The sequence below is a fragment of the Bos indicus x Bos taurus genome, chromosome 13 (genome assembly GCF_003369695.1).
Source record: "Bos indicus x Bos taurus breed Angus x Brahman F1 hybrid chromosome 13, Bos_hybrid_MaternalHap_v2.0, whole genome shotgun sequence".
In the NCBI taxonomy this organism is placed as follows: Eukaryota; Metazoa; Chordata; class Mammalia; order Artiodactyla; family Bovidae; genus Bos; species Bos indicus x Bos taurus.
The window spans coordinates 53,520,323-53,535,653 of record NC_040088.1 but is presented as its reverse complement, the minus strand read 5'-3'; the positions used below and the strand labels follow the sequence as shown (position 1 = coordinate 53,535,653).

At 42.6% G+C, this 15,331-nt stretch overlaps 1 protein-coding gene across 2 annotated transcripts in view; it reads right to left on the bottom strand.

Annotated features, from left to right (window-relative positions):
- Positions 1 to 15,331, bottom strand: part of FAM171A1 (family with sequence similarity 171 member A1) — a 131,879-nt gene that overhangs the window by 51,809 nt on the left and 64,739 nt on the right. For both annotated transcript variants that reach the window (XM_027559861.1, XM_027559862.1), the window contains exon 2: positions 3,536 to 3,763. In XM_027559861.1, coding sequence (XP_027415662.1) covers positions 3,536 to 3,763 — 228 coding nt within the window. The remainder of the gene's footprint in view (positions 1 to 3,535; positions 3,764 to 15,331) is intronic.

Below are 15,331 nucleotides of genomic sequence, written 5' to 3'. Positions count from 1 at the left end.
AGTAACTTTCAGGGAAAATATTAGGAGCCAGAAATATCAAATGCTAAGTAGTGCAATTATTGGGTTCATTCAGGTTTTTGGTAGGATTCTACAGAAAAACCCAAATTAATTTTTGGCCAATCCAATATTCAGCACAATTGGCTCTGGACAGTGCCAGAGGGGACCAATGAGGGGTTGGCCATGGACATGACCCCTCTTTCTACACAGTCCATTTATTTAGCTGCCATCATGTATAAGGCCCAGAGCTAGATGTGCAGAATAGATCACTGTTGGGGGCAGTCTGTGCCCTTAAGGGATCTACATTAGATGGAGGCTAAGACACACAACCAATAGCTACACGACAAGCAGAATGTGACAAAGTGCCCTGACAAAGATAAGGATGGACCTTGGTGCTGGGAAAACAATCCAGAGTTCCTCCTAACGTTAAACAAAGAGTCACCGTGTGACCCAGGAACACCACTCCCAGGCACATGCCCAGGAGAACTGAGAATATGTGTTCACACAAACACTTGTACATGAAAGTTCATAGCAACATCAGTCATAATAGCCACAAAGTGGAAACTAAAGGCTGAACATGCTTGGTGTCCCACAGGCAGCTTAAATCCAATCTATGCTATATTCGTCATTGACTATGACCCCAACACTCATGCTTTTCCTTCCCATCTCCTGCACCTCCACCCCCACCTCCACCCACTTTTGTAGGAGCCCCAAGCTTGGGGACAGGGATATACACAGGGAAGGAGTAAGGGATTTCTTTCAGTCAACCTTAGGGAACCACAAGGTGGCCCATCACCCATCTGTTATTCTATCCACTCCATCACCAGTCAGAAACTTGAGATTCAACTCACATTCAGTCAACTTTCTTTCCCTTGTATCTCTCCCATCCATTCTCCAAGGCTTTCTGAATTCTGCCTGCTAAATATTCCTCAGGTTTATCTCCTTTTCTCTAAAATGTTCCTAAAGGATTTCCTCAATTGTACCTATTTCCAACCCACTTTCCATAGCTCTCAAAGCAGTGGTCCCAAATTACAGTCAACATTTTTATCTATAAATACCTGGGGGATGGGGGTTATTGTGGGGAGTTCAGTTCAGTTCAGTCACTCAGTTGTGTCCGACTCTTTGTGACCCCATGAATTGCAGCACACCAGGCCTCGCTGTCCATCACCAACTCCCGGAGTTCACTCAAACTCATGTCCATCGAGTCGGTGATGCCCTCCAGCCATCTCATCCTCTGTCATCCCTTTCTCCTCCTGCCCCCAATCCCTCCCAGCATCAGAGTCTTTTCCAATGAGTCAACTCTTCGCATGAGGTGGCCAAAGTATTGGAGTTTCAGCTTTAGCATCAGTCCTTCCAATGAACACCCAGGACTGATCTCCTTTAGGATGGATTGGTTGGATCTCCTTGCAGTCCAAGGGACTCTCAAGAGTCTTCTCCAACACCACAGTTCAAAAGCATCAATTCTTCAGCACTCAGCTTTCTTCACAGTCCAACTCTCACATCCATACATGACCACTGGAAAAACCATAGCCTTGACTAGATGGGAGTAGGAACTGTTTATTAAAATCCAGATTCCTTGGTCAATCTGTACAGTCAAATGGGTGAGTCCTGGAATCTGTATATTTTTACAAGCATCTTCTGATGCTAATATCTATTCATCCTCAAGACTCAGCTGCCCTCTCAGCCTCCCCAGGAAACTCCTTCATTTGCTCATGTAGGCTGGTGGACCTGTCCTCCCCAGCATCCCCATCTGCACATAAATCTATCAGAGTATTGATCCCATCAGGAGGAACTGGCTTCTGTGGCTGACTTCATAACTAATGGATAAACCTCCCAGAAGCAAGTCCTGAGTCTCTAGACTTGTATTCTCAGTGGCCAGGGCAGTGTCTGACATATAGTAGGCATTTGACAGGTATAAACTGAACTAAAGAGAATTTTGTGGAGGAGGGTAGGTGCTGGGGCTGGATGAGACAGGCATAGCCGCACTTAGCTTCCATGGGCCCCAGAGGCAGTGGGTGAGGCAGGTCCCGTGGTGCAGAGGTGAGCACGAATACTGGCCTTGCACCAGGCACTGTGTCAGGTGCTACGCATTTATTGAGCACCGACCATGTTTTAGACCCTGTAAGTGAGTGCACCTACGTTAAATACTTTTTACTCAGAACTGCTCTACAAGGTGGTATCAGGTCCATTTTGCAGAGACTGGCATCAAAGCTGGAGGGGCTCAAGCATAGATTTGGAGCCAGAACCCAGGTCATCTGGTTTCCAAAGTCCATCCTCCCCCCATTACCCTGGCAACAAATGTGCTGGCAGATAATGTGGTCCAGGCACTAGATGGAGTCTGAAGTAAAGGGACAGAGGGGGCACCATCTGTGCTCCCACCTACCCCATCCCCAGCTGAACTCACCTCAGGCTCCATCCTTGCCCCTGGTGGTAGGCCAACTGCTTTGCAGGGGTGAAAGGTCATGCAATATTGTGATTTATAATACGTAATATATATTTGGTCTGGGTCTCATTTCTGGCTCACAGCTCCTAAAACCCTTGGAATTTCCTAAGTGATATGGGCAATAAAGGAATCTTCTGTTATTCATATCAAATGAATGGGGCTTTCAATGGGAGTTTCAGTTAATATAATGACTTTTAGGAAAGCTTCACGATAACCTAAGAAGGGGAACTGGTTGCAAGGGAAACCATGTGACTAGAGGCTGGAATCTCTCAGTCTCACCGTCCTCTCCCCCTGACCTCCAGGGAGGAGAGAGTGGCTGGAGGTTGAATCAATCACTAATGGCTAATGCTTTAATCAGTTATGCCCACATGATGAAGTTTCCATAAAACCCAAGAGGATGGGGTTGGGTGAGCCTCTTGGTTGGTGAGCACCAGAGGTGCTAGGAGGTGGTACAGCTGGCCAGGGATGGAGGCTCCACGCCTCTTCCCACAGACCTTGGCCTACACATGTCTTCATCTGGCTGGTCCTTTAATAACCTTTACAATAAACTGGTAAGCTAGCAAGTACCAGCTGGGGTTGCAGACTCGGCGACACATTGCTGGATGTGTGGAAACACCATGACACATTTGGTGATTAGACGCGCTAGAAGTGGAATGGAGTATTGAGAGTGGAGGAGCACCAGGAGGGCTTTTCCTGAGCAGGTAAGAAGGTGGGGCAGAGAAAGACAGTCTGGCCATCAGGCCCACCTTTTGGCAGCCTTGCTCTCAGATGCTAAAGTGAGATGAGGAAGCCCCATTTCAGAGCACTGTCCCAATGCCACTGGCTGGTTATGACCCATCATGTACAGAATGGAACAGTGGAGAAATGAGTAGAAAAGGCTTTGGTTCCATTGTACAAATAGCATTGTGGAGCCCAGCCAGCTTCACACCAGATTCCACCTTCCCTGCACATAAGAGGCACCAAAAACTAGGGCAGAGAATGCACATGTATTTTCCTAATTGTCTGACTTAACGCTTACAAAGTCATTTCTGTGTCTGACTCCACCCCTAGCCTGATCATATGCCCTGTTTTAGAGAAAGGTAAAGACCACCTTACCAGGTAACCGGATGGGCTTCCAGGGGGCAGAGTTTGGCACGTAGGCATGCTTTGTGGCCGTGACAATCAGCTGACTGCCCAGCTTATACTGGAATTTGATGAAGGCGACGCCATCTGTCCCCGAGGTACCAGAGGCAATGGAGACCTGGTTGGTGAAAATCTCAATGAGCGCGTCAGGGACAGGCTGATGGGTGCTGGCATCACTGATGTGGACCTTCAGGGTGACCTCTGGAAGAAGGACAGAGCAACAGAGAACGGTTATTAACTGGGGAACTCCAACAGCGATTCTGTAATAACAGCGAAGGGAGGTAGCAAGTATTCATGGGATATGCTTAGAAAATCTAGACTGGGGACTTTTCTGGTGGTCCAATGGTTAAGACTTCGTGCATCCAATGGTTAAGACTTCCTGTATCCAATGAAGACTGCACAAGTTTGATCCCTGGTCGGGGAACTAAGATCCCATATTCTATAAGGTGCAGCCAAAACAATGTTTTTAATTAGAAAAAAAAATTCTAGATCTACATCTAAAATATAAATCATTTTAACCAGAAACGTTCTCTTCTTAGCAATTCTTTTTTACTTTACATGATTCCTTATCTTCCTCAAAACCACTGCCTATAACAAACTCCTTTCCTCCTGGCTCCTCCTGGCGGCCCCCCGCCCCCAACAATAATAATTAAGAGAAATATCTCTATTCCTTTAAGACACTGTGCAACAAATACCACGCTTTCTGATCCTGCCCAGTGTTGCTGGTAAACACAGCCTAAGCAAAGCTCAGGCTGCTACACAAGGACCCTGCAGGCACTAAGGTTTGCAGCAAAATTGTGACCTGCAGCAAAATTGTTCAACAATCTGTGATGAACATGGATGTGTACAGCTCAGGGTCGCTGTGCTGGTAATCATGAAGACATGACTGAAAAGTAGTCCCTGCACACAGTACCACCAAGGGGGTGGGCAGACTATCTAAGCAATGTGTCCTGCCCAAACCATGGACCCACCCCAGTTGTTACTCCATTTAAGGAACCTCCTCCCTTGGGAGGGAGGAAAAGCACCTATTACTTGGTTTTGTTGGATCCCTCATGCTGCAGCCTTCCCAAAAAATCTTGACTGAATTTCTCTTCCTGATTCCTACTGATTAAAGTGTTCAAGGGCTCGGTTGGTATCACACAGTTAATGCGTTTTTTGGCTAGATGACCATAAGGAATAGCTAAAGAACCCTAGACCCAGGAGTTACATGAGGTCTGCACCAAATAAATCTCTCAAAAACCTTGCAGAGAAAAAAAGTGCTACAAAAACTGAACCTGGTTACTCCCTACTATAGGAGGAGAAAACTACTGCCAAAAGAGGGATAAAATCAACATCAAGAAAATCAAGCATATGGCATTACAAAGCATATCTAGTCGATTCCTGCCAATCTTATCAGTGTTATCTTAATGCAGATTCGCAGCACACATTTGCTTTCTTATGGAGCTGGTCTTACTTGCCCCCAGTTATAAATGAATTAATACTCTCATAGCAGAAACCCTCTACAACAGGACAAGTGGGAAGGTGCTTTGTGGTGTTGCACACGGACGATTTACATAATCTTGTAATGCAACATTCACTAGCAACCGGGATTACAAAGTTTCTGCTTTCTCTTCACTGCTGGCTGAGAAGGCAAAAGCAGCGGAAACTTGGAAAAAGTAAAATAATTTCTGAATAAACACAAGAAAGGAGTTCTCCAAAGGTATGGACACCAAGCAGGGAATAAAGAAGATGTGATGAGTTGAGAGAATGGGACTGACACATGTATACTACTATGCATCAAATAGATCACTAATGAGAACCTAGCAAAGAGGTTATTGCGCAGGGAACTACACTCAGTGCTCTGTGATAACTTAAATGAGAAAGAAATCCAAAAAAGAGGGGATATATGTATGCATATAGCTGATTCACTTTGCTGTAGAGTAGAAATTAACATCTTAAAGCAAGTACATTCCAATAAAAATTAAGTAAAAAAAGAGAAGAGTTTTCTTATAATCAATGCCCTGGGTTCTACCACTTTAACATGGGAAACCTAGTATAGATTCTTCAATTATATACCTTGAAAAAGATTATTTAGCTACTTCTTTTGGTGTAACAGGATGTGAAAACACATCATTGTGGTTAGGTAATTATTACAGACTACTGGGGTGTCATATGTATTAAAATTTTGCAATTTGTTTTATTATATGAATAAAGAACAGCAGGAACAGCCCACTCATTTGGTAGGTCTACATTTAGCTCATATTTTAAAAATTAGACTTTATTTTTAAAAGCAGTTTTAGGTTCACAGCAAAATTGAGTGAAAGTTACAGAAATGTCCCACTGGGGTATCATTTTTATAGAAACACTTATATTATCCATTCAACAGCAAACAAGATTATTCCCATTAAAAGACAACCAAGGGAGTGATCTTATCATGAGGTGGGGCAGTTCAGTTCAGTTGCTCAGTCTTGTCTGAATCTTTGCGACCCTATGGATTGCAGCACACCCAGCTTCCCTGTCCATCACTAATTCCTGGAGTTAGTGATGCTAACTTGCTTAAACTCATGTCCATCAAGTCAGTGATGCCATCCAACTATCTCACCCTCTGAGAAGAGGTGGGGCACTACATACTATTTATTTATCTCATTTTGCAGAGAAAAGGAAGACCCTATAAATGGCCCGAGACCTAAATACGCAGGAAGATCTACTACTGGGCATTTATCCAGAGAAAATTCTAATTTGAAAATTCTAATTCTATTAATTCTAATACATGCACATCAGTGTTCATAGCAGCACTATTCACAAGCAGGACATGGAAGCAACCTGAATATCCATCAACAGATGGATAAAAAAGATGTGGTATATATATACAGTGGACTGTTACTTAGCCATAAGAAAGAATGAAAAAATGTCATCTACAGCAGCATGAATGAGAGATTATCATATTAAGTGAGGTAAGTCAGAAAAAGAAAAAAAAACACCATACAATATCACTTGGAGAAGGAAATGGAGACCCACTCCAATATTCTTGCCTGGAGAATTCCATGGACAGAAGAGCCTGGTGAGCTACAGTCCATGGGGTTGCAAAGAGTCAGACACAACTGAGCAACTAATACACTTTCATCACTTATATGTGGAATCTAAAATATGACACAAATGAACTTATTTACAAAACAGAAACAGACTCACAGACAGAGAACAGACTTACAGTTACCAAAGGGGAAGGTGTGGGCGAGGGATAACTTAGGAGTTTGGGATTAGCAGATACAAACTACTATATACAAAACAGATAAACAGCAAGGTTCTACTGTATAGTACCCAGAACTATATTCAATATCCTGTAATAAACCATACTGGAAAAGAATATATATATACACACACACACATACACTGAATCATATTGCTATACAACAGAATCTAACACAACATTGTAAATCAGCTATACTTCCATAAAAAACATTATCCTGAGTATGTCTGTAAGGGTGATTTGGAGAAGATGAACATTTAACTGAATAAAGCAGATCACCCTCCTTCATGTGAGTGGGCCTTGTCCAATCAGTTGAAGGCCTGAAGAGAACAAAATGTCCCCCCAGAGTAAAGGGAGACTTCCTCTTGCCTACCAGCCTCTGAACATTGGCATCTCCTGCTTTCAGACTTGAACTGAATGTCAGATCTTCCCTGATCTCAAGTCTACCAGTGTTTGAACTAGAACTATACCATCATCTCTCCTGGACATCTGGCTTGCTGGCTTACCCTTTAGACCTTGGGACTTGACAGCCTCCATGATCACGTGAGCCAGTTCCTTAGAATAAATCTCTTCCTATAGGCCCATACATCTCATTGGCTCTGTTCTCTGGAGAACCCTGACTACTGCTGCATCCATCATGGGTTACGATTCTGCAGCGCGTGGTGGGTGGACCCTGGGAGTGTGTGCTCAGACCTCTTCTTGTTTCACACTGTTACTCAGCATTATTTCATGATCAGGAATTCAGTTACCACCTCTACAGCATGCTTCTCAAATTCTCATGGACCAGTGGTAGAATCAAGAAGGGAAAAACAAGTGCTCAGGAATTCTTCCTCCCCTATAATTCAGAACTCCTTTACTCTTGGCAGATTTGAAAAGTTTGACTCTGTGGGCACAAACCAAGTCATTTTCAAAGAGCATATCTGCTTGGTGGGTAGAACACTAAACATTATCTTTTAGTCTAGCATGATCTTTTCATCATCCCCTATCTGCCCACAGACTTAGAACTAAAGGAGACAAGCCTGTTTCAAATTGCTGGTTGGAGAGGAGGCACCCACACAGCAAGTTCAGAGCAAAGACCACAGCAGGAGCGAGAGGAAGGAATCGCAGTGCACCCTTCACAGGGGCACAGCACTTAGCAGAACTGCCTGTGGACACCGAGGGGCCATGCCTCCTCTCCTCCCCTTTTATATTCAAATAGTAATTTATGTCTTTAGTTTTTTCCCACAAATGATAGAAGACATTTACTTCATAACTTCTCATGCCAACTCTAAAATCGACATTCTTCATCGGTCCTATAGTCACCTGCTGAAGAGTACTGCTCCAGATTGCATCCCCTTCTGTGGTTCTCACTGGGAACACAGCTGGGAGAACCATGCTCATCTCAGTCTGAATAGCCACCAGGCCTTGGTTTCACATCTACTGTAAAAAGATCTGACTTATCACGGAAGGAAAAGTGAAATCTATGGGCTCCATCGTTTTTTGGGTTTTTTTTTTTTTTTTGGTTTCTTTCTGTGAAGTTTTTGGCTTCCTCTGATCATTTTTCATGCTTTTTTATACTCCCTCAAATTGGCCTTGATGCTGGGATTTTAATATTTTTCTTCCCTTTTGGTGTTTAGAGCTGTTGGTTCCCACAGCAACCCACCTTGCTGGGAACCAAGTGTTTGCTGGGTTGGTCCATCAGGCTCTGTGGGAAGAAAGTCCACTTCCACCAGCAGATCAAGCAAAGGCTTTCAGTCCAAGCTGCCCAAATGCCCTGTGCTGCTGACCATCAGGGAGAGCAGCAGAAAAGCGAGTCACTGGACTCAGTCTCCAGCGCTGTGATTAGTTATATTTAACTCAAATTCAGGGGAGTCACAACAGCTTCCCATCTCTTATGTCAAAATATAAAAAGTTAGTCATTTGAAAATATTTTCTAAATGGGAGGTTATTTTTAAAATGTTACCTGACCTTTGCTTGAAGAGATTCTGCTCCATACTACTTGGTGCTAACTTTTAACAATATCTGTATATTTATAGAATTGCCACTTCTTTATACAGCAATTACAGGTATATCCTGAGCTGGCCATGTAAAGGGGGAGTTTTCTATCCACTTACTTTACTTCTTTTGGAAATATGAAAGGTTTATCTTCCTTTGTAAGATATCTGATGAAACAAGAATGCATTTTATTTTACTAGCGTTTTCTTATAATTTATTTTCTCTGGTCTCATAGAGTGCATATGCATCTTACCTTGTTCAATTTTATTTTCTTCTTAAAATTTAGTGAATCGTGTGAATGTGCATTCTCATGTACAATCATGTTAGTTCACCTGTCTGTAAGATTACTGTATTGTAAGATGAAACATGTTTTTTTTCTTTTTTGTTTTTTTTATGTATCATTTGTGTGAGAAGTATAATAAATCTATTACAGTAGAGTACTATATAGCCTATTGTGTTAGGTGGGTACCTACAGTAACTCTGGCGGACTTATGAACAAATTTGGCTTATGAATATGCTCTCAGAATGGAACTCATTCGTATGTAGGGGACTCATTATACTTTTCCTTTGTTTTTCAACAGTTTGATTAAAAAAAAATTAGTGAATCATATCCTTTAAGCAAATTATATGTTTTCTAAAAGAGACATATCTATAATATTATAGACTGTGTAATATTGCTACTGAAACACAAGTCGGTGTGCCCAATGCACAAAGGCCAAACAATACCAAAACATCAGAGTGTGGGGGAGAAAGGTTTATTTAGGGTTGTGCAAGAAGACAGGTGGCTCATGCCTTAAAAACCGCAAATTCCCTAAAAGCTCTCAGCTAAGCCCTTTTCTAGGAAAGGTGAGGGAGGTGAGGGATGAGTTGTAAATACCATCAGTTCTTTGTGTCTGAGCTTTTGTTCCTGAGGTCAGGTCACAGTCAGCTAACAACATTCCTGTACAACTCCACCACGCCAATGTTACTCTGTTTTGACAAGAAAGGTCCCAAGGTATGACTTTCATCCTGCGAGGTCCAGTCCTGGCTGAAAGGAAGAGGATCTAGGCTGGTGGCTTCCTCAGGCCAGGTCCCCAGGCGCTGTCCAGCTGTGATGGCTGAGGGAGCCAGGCGTCCAGGACCCAGCTGGCTTTCAGGCTCCTCAGGTGGCACAAATGGCGGGGCCTGAGTCCCACAGACTGTGTCCTCTGCAGATGGCCACTGCCATGAAGTCACAGAGGCGGGGATGGGGGAGAGGGTCACTGCAGCCTCAAGGCCTGGGTCTGGCCATTGGGTAGCCTTGGCGAGAGCTCTGGAGCCCTGTAGACGCAGCCCCCAGCCTGTTCCCTGGGCCCCTCACTCATCTGCTGGCCCAACGGTGAGTGAGCTGGAGGGCCTCAAGGAGAAGGCCTGGATCTACTTCTTACCTCATTCTCTGCTTGACAACTACCACTCCATAGACCATTAGCTGAAAATGCCCTCACTAATGGCTGCTCGCTGACAGTTGGCTGCTTGCGGGTATGGTGCACAGCGTCACCGTGTGCTAAGGGCTGCACTCAGGGCAGTGATGCTCTATTACAATATTAGATATCATCTATAATATCATGCATTATATAATCTATATATTAATATGAATTATATCACTATAGTATGCAAATATATTAAAATATGATACCAATATATCAATATTAGTATATTAATAGTCAATGAATTGTATATTAATTACATAATTGCAATGTGTATTAATATATTACTTGCATTATATAATATTACCATTATATATTATATATTACATAATATATAGTTATATAGATTATATAAATATTATATCACATTCTTACATATTGTCTGTATAATATAATGTATAATGCATGCATATGTGCTCAGTTGTGTCTGACTGTTTGTGACACCATGGACTGTAGCCCACCAGGTTCCCTTGTCCATGGGATTTTCCAGGCAGGAATACTGGAGTGGGTTGCCACTTCCTTCTCTAGGGGATCCTTCCAATTCAGGGATCAAATCCATGTCTCCTGTGTCTTCTGCATTGGTAGGATTCTTTACCACTGAGCCACCTGGGAAGCCCATAATATATAATAGAGCTCAAAGCATTTGACAATTTTTGTGTGGGTTTCATTCTAAAAATAATATTGAGCTTGGTGTTCTGTGCAGAAGAGAAGGGACAAATGCAGGCATGTGTCAGAGGGACACACAGGCTGGCATGAGTGTCTTCTGGCTGCCCCGATGGTCCCCTCAGCATCTGTTCTCTATTAACCACCTTTTGCTCTTGATTGTATCAAGAGGTGCCCTAAAGCCTCTCTATTAACCTGAGGTCACAATATCTGATACAGAATTCCCACCCATGTGAGGCTTTCCTCACAAATGTGTAGCTTAATTATCAGTGGAGGACTATGATCTCCAAACTTCCATTTGAACTTCTACTCACTTGAAAAAGCCCATAAGATATGTTTGCTGCTGCAGCCCTGGGAACTCAGGATCCCACTTTGCGCCTTTCTGTGTTTTCCAGTCTCTAGCAACTGACTCCCACCTGAACCTCATGAAAAGATGGCTCAGTGATGACTCCCGGTCACAGCTTGTTTGGAACATGGATGAAAGCCCTGGTGCAGGAAGTGAGTAAGTGCCGGTCCCAGGCACCCTCCTGCTGGCCACCCATGCTCTGCAGGGCAAATGCTTTGAGCTTACTCCCCATCACATCTCCACAGGCTCTGCACACAGAATATTCTCTCACCTCAACCCCTTGTGTCTGTCCCTCTCATACCTGAACTTATGTCTTGGCAGGGCTGCCAGGATCTCTGGTGCCATAAACCAATGGATTCTTCTCCCTTCCCACAAGAGATATATAAAGAGGATGGAACTGCAGATCATTTCATTAATTACACTTTCTAAGCAACAACACCAAATTGCCAAGAACGTAGAAATACATGATAAACATTCACATTAGTACAGCAATTAAAGAAGCTATGGTAATGTACATAGAATACATGATATATACATGTATGACATATCTTTTTTTCAAGTGACAGGATGCCTTCTCTCCCTGTACTTGAAGCACTGTATAATGGAAATAGAAAATGCAATACTCAAATACCAACAACCTGCTATGACTTTTTGAATGAAGATGCTGTTAAGTCTGTCTATTCGCCAATAAGTTAAATGGCAGAAGTCATTCTCTGCTATTATACCTGGTACAAAATGAGGCTTTCTGAGGCTGCTTCCACACACAGGTTATGCTATAAAAGTAACTATAAAGTGATTATACTCTTGCAACTCATCAAGGGTTTATTTAGGGTATATACCCCAGAATAAACCAAAAACTACTGCTGGATTTACCTGATTCAACTGTACAACTTACATATATAAACAAGTGCTCCCAAGCGAAATAATTTAACTGGGTTTCTACGATCACACCTAAAAGTTATCTAAAAGCAAATGACACTGATACAATCCCACTCTTTTAAAATGACAGCAGAAATCATGTCGATGTAGCTTTAAAAGTACCATATGAAAATATAATTGCTTATCTTGGGGGAAACTTTTCTGAAAAAAATCAAACCAATTTAAAATAAAAGAATGCTTTAACTCTTCAAAAGAAATCAGAATTGAAGCAGTTATTGAATACCAAAATGATGCTAAATATATCAAAAAGAAAAAGCCTCAGTTCCAGTTGTTAAGAACTTTCCCATAAAAATCGATGCATATATATATAAACCTAACAGAGCATCCTTGTTTTCCTCAGATATGAAAGAGAAAGTGTTAGTCATTCAGTTGTGTCTGACTCTTTGCGACCCCATGGACTGTAACCCAAAGGCAATGCCAAAGAATGCTCAAACTACCCCACAATTGCACTCATCTCACATGCTAGTAAAGTAATGCTTAAAATTCTCCAAGCCAGGCTTCAGCAATACATGAACCATGAACTTCCAGATGTTTAAGCTGGTTTTAGAAAAGGCAGAGGAGCCAGAGATCAAATTGCCAACATCCGCTGGATCATCGAAAAAGCAAGAGAGTTCCAGAAAAACATCTATTTCTGCTTTATTGACTATGCCAAAGCCTTTGACTGTGTGGATCACAATAAACTGTGGAAATTCTGAAGAGATGGGAATACCAGACCACCTGACCTGCCTTGTGAGAAACCTGTATGCAGGTCAGGAAACAACAGTTAGAACTGGACATGGAACAACAGACTGGTTCCAAATAGGAAAAGGAGTACGTCAAGGCTGTATATTGTCACCCTGCTTATTTAACTTATATGCAGAGTACATCATGAGAAACACCGGGCTGGAGGAAGCACAAGCTGGAATCAAGATTGCTGGGAGAAATATCCATAACCTCAGATATGCAGGTGACACCACCCTTATGGCAGAAAGTGAAGAGGAACTCAAAAGCCTCTTGATGAAAGTGAAAGAGGAGAGTGAAAAAGTTGGCTTAAAGCTCAACATTCAGAAAACAAAGATCATGGCATCCGGTCCCATCACTTCATGGCAAATAGATGGGAAAACAGTGGAAACAGTGGCTGACTTTATTTTTCTGGGCTCCAAAATCACTGGAGATGGTGATTGCAGCCATGAAATTAGAAGACGTGTACTCTTGGAAGGAAAGTTATGACCAACCTAGACAGCATATTAAAAAGCAGAGACATTACTTAGCCAACAAAGGTCCGTCTAGTCAAGGCTATGGTTTTTCCAGTGGTCATGTATGGATGTGAGAGTTGGACTGTAAAGAAAGCTGAGTGCTGAAGAATTGATGCTTTTGAACTGTGGTGTTGGAGAAGACTCTTGCGAGTCCCTTGGACTGCAAGGAGATCTAACCAGTCCATTCTAAAGGAGATCAGTCCTGGGTGTTCATTGGAAGGACTGATGATGCCACCTGATGAGAAGAGATGACTCATTTGAAAATACCCTGATGCTGGGAAAGATTGAGGGCAGGAGGAGAAGGGGATGACAGAGGATGAGATGGTTGGATGGCATCACCGACTCGATGGACATGGGTTTGGGTGGACTCCGGGAGTTGGTGATGGACAGGCAGCCCTGGCATGCTGCGATTCATGGGGTAGCAAAGAGTCAGACACGACTGAGCGACTGAACTGAACTGGACTATAGCCCACCAAGCTCCTCTGTCCATGGGATTTCCCAGGCAGGAATACTGGAGTGGGTTGCCATTCCTGTCTCCAGAGGGATTTTCCTGACCCAGGAATTGAGCCGAGGTCTCCTGCATTGCTGGCGGATTCTTTACCATCTGAGCCACTATGGGAAAGCATGTTATGACTACAACAGCGAAGTGTAAATACGGTAACTTTTTCTCTAAGCTTCATACAATCTCCTTCACAGTTAAAGAAACGAACAGTGATGATGCAACACTGCAGTGACAAGAGAAGCCAGAGGGATTTGTAAGGAAATCACTATAAGAAACCACTTGAAGAAGACTTCGGTTTTATTGGTATTTTAAGCTTTTCACAAAGGTACAAAGTCCCCTTAAGAGAATTTGGAAGAATCTGCAAACTGTGAAGTTAATGAGCAGCATTAAGCATGTCTATAAAATTAACATACACACCACAGCCAAGCTTTAAAGATGTGTTGGAAGATGTTCATGGAATGGTTGCCAAGGGAACCTGGTGGAGGAAAAATTCTCTCTCTGCATGTGTATGTCTTTCCAGATCACCTTATATCTAAAGATATGCAATAAGACAAACATTTAAATGAATTTTAAAATATATTCTAAAGAAAATTTTGAACTCAAAAAAAAAAAAAAAGATATGCACTTTTAATAGTTTGTCCAGGTCGCAGTCAAGAGCAAAATTACATGGCATTTCTTTTGAATAAGAAGCTTTCAGATGTTTATTATTAAAAAAAAATTTTAGCAAGTCATTTCTCTCTCTAGGAAGAGATCAGTTAGAAAGTGCTAAATGGTGCGAGTTGTGGGGAAGCTGACATTAATTACTTCTAGAATTTTTAAAAAGGGGCAAAAAAGGCAAACCAAAGAGACTTGCTGGAAGGTTGTGAATAGTCCAAGTGTGTGAGGCTCGCTGGCACTTGAAATGTCACTGCATGAAAGATAAAGATACAAGATCAAAACATGAGGCAAAGGTCCTGGAAGCAGCTGTGGTCAGAGCAGTGGTTAAATTACACACATGTGCTTCTCTTTCCAAAGAAGCAGAATTACTTAACAAGCAAGCTGCTGCTGCTGCTGCTAAGTCACTTCAGTTGTGTCCGACTCTGTGCAACCCCAGAGATGGCAGCCCACCAGGCTCCCCCATCCCTGGGATTCTCCAGGCAAGAACACTGGAGTGGGTTGCCATTTCCTTCTCCAATGCATGAAAGTGAAAAGTGAAAGTAAAGTCGCTCAGTCGTGTCCGACCCTTAGCGACCCCATGGATCGCAGCCTTCCAGGCTCCTCCGACCACAGGATTCTCCAGACAGGAGTACTGGAGTGGGGTACCATTGCCTTCTCCAACAAGCAAGCTAGAGTGGACCTATTATTAAAATTTTCTTTTCAGAACTGTAATGGAAAGTAACCTTTAAAAATTGTATAAAAATGAAAAATAAATAAATAAAATTCTTAAAAATTCTATATAC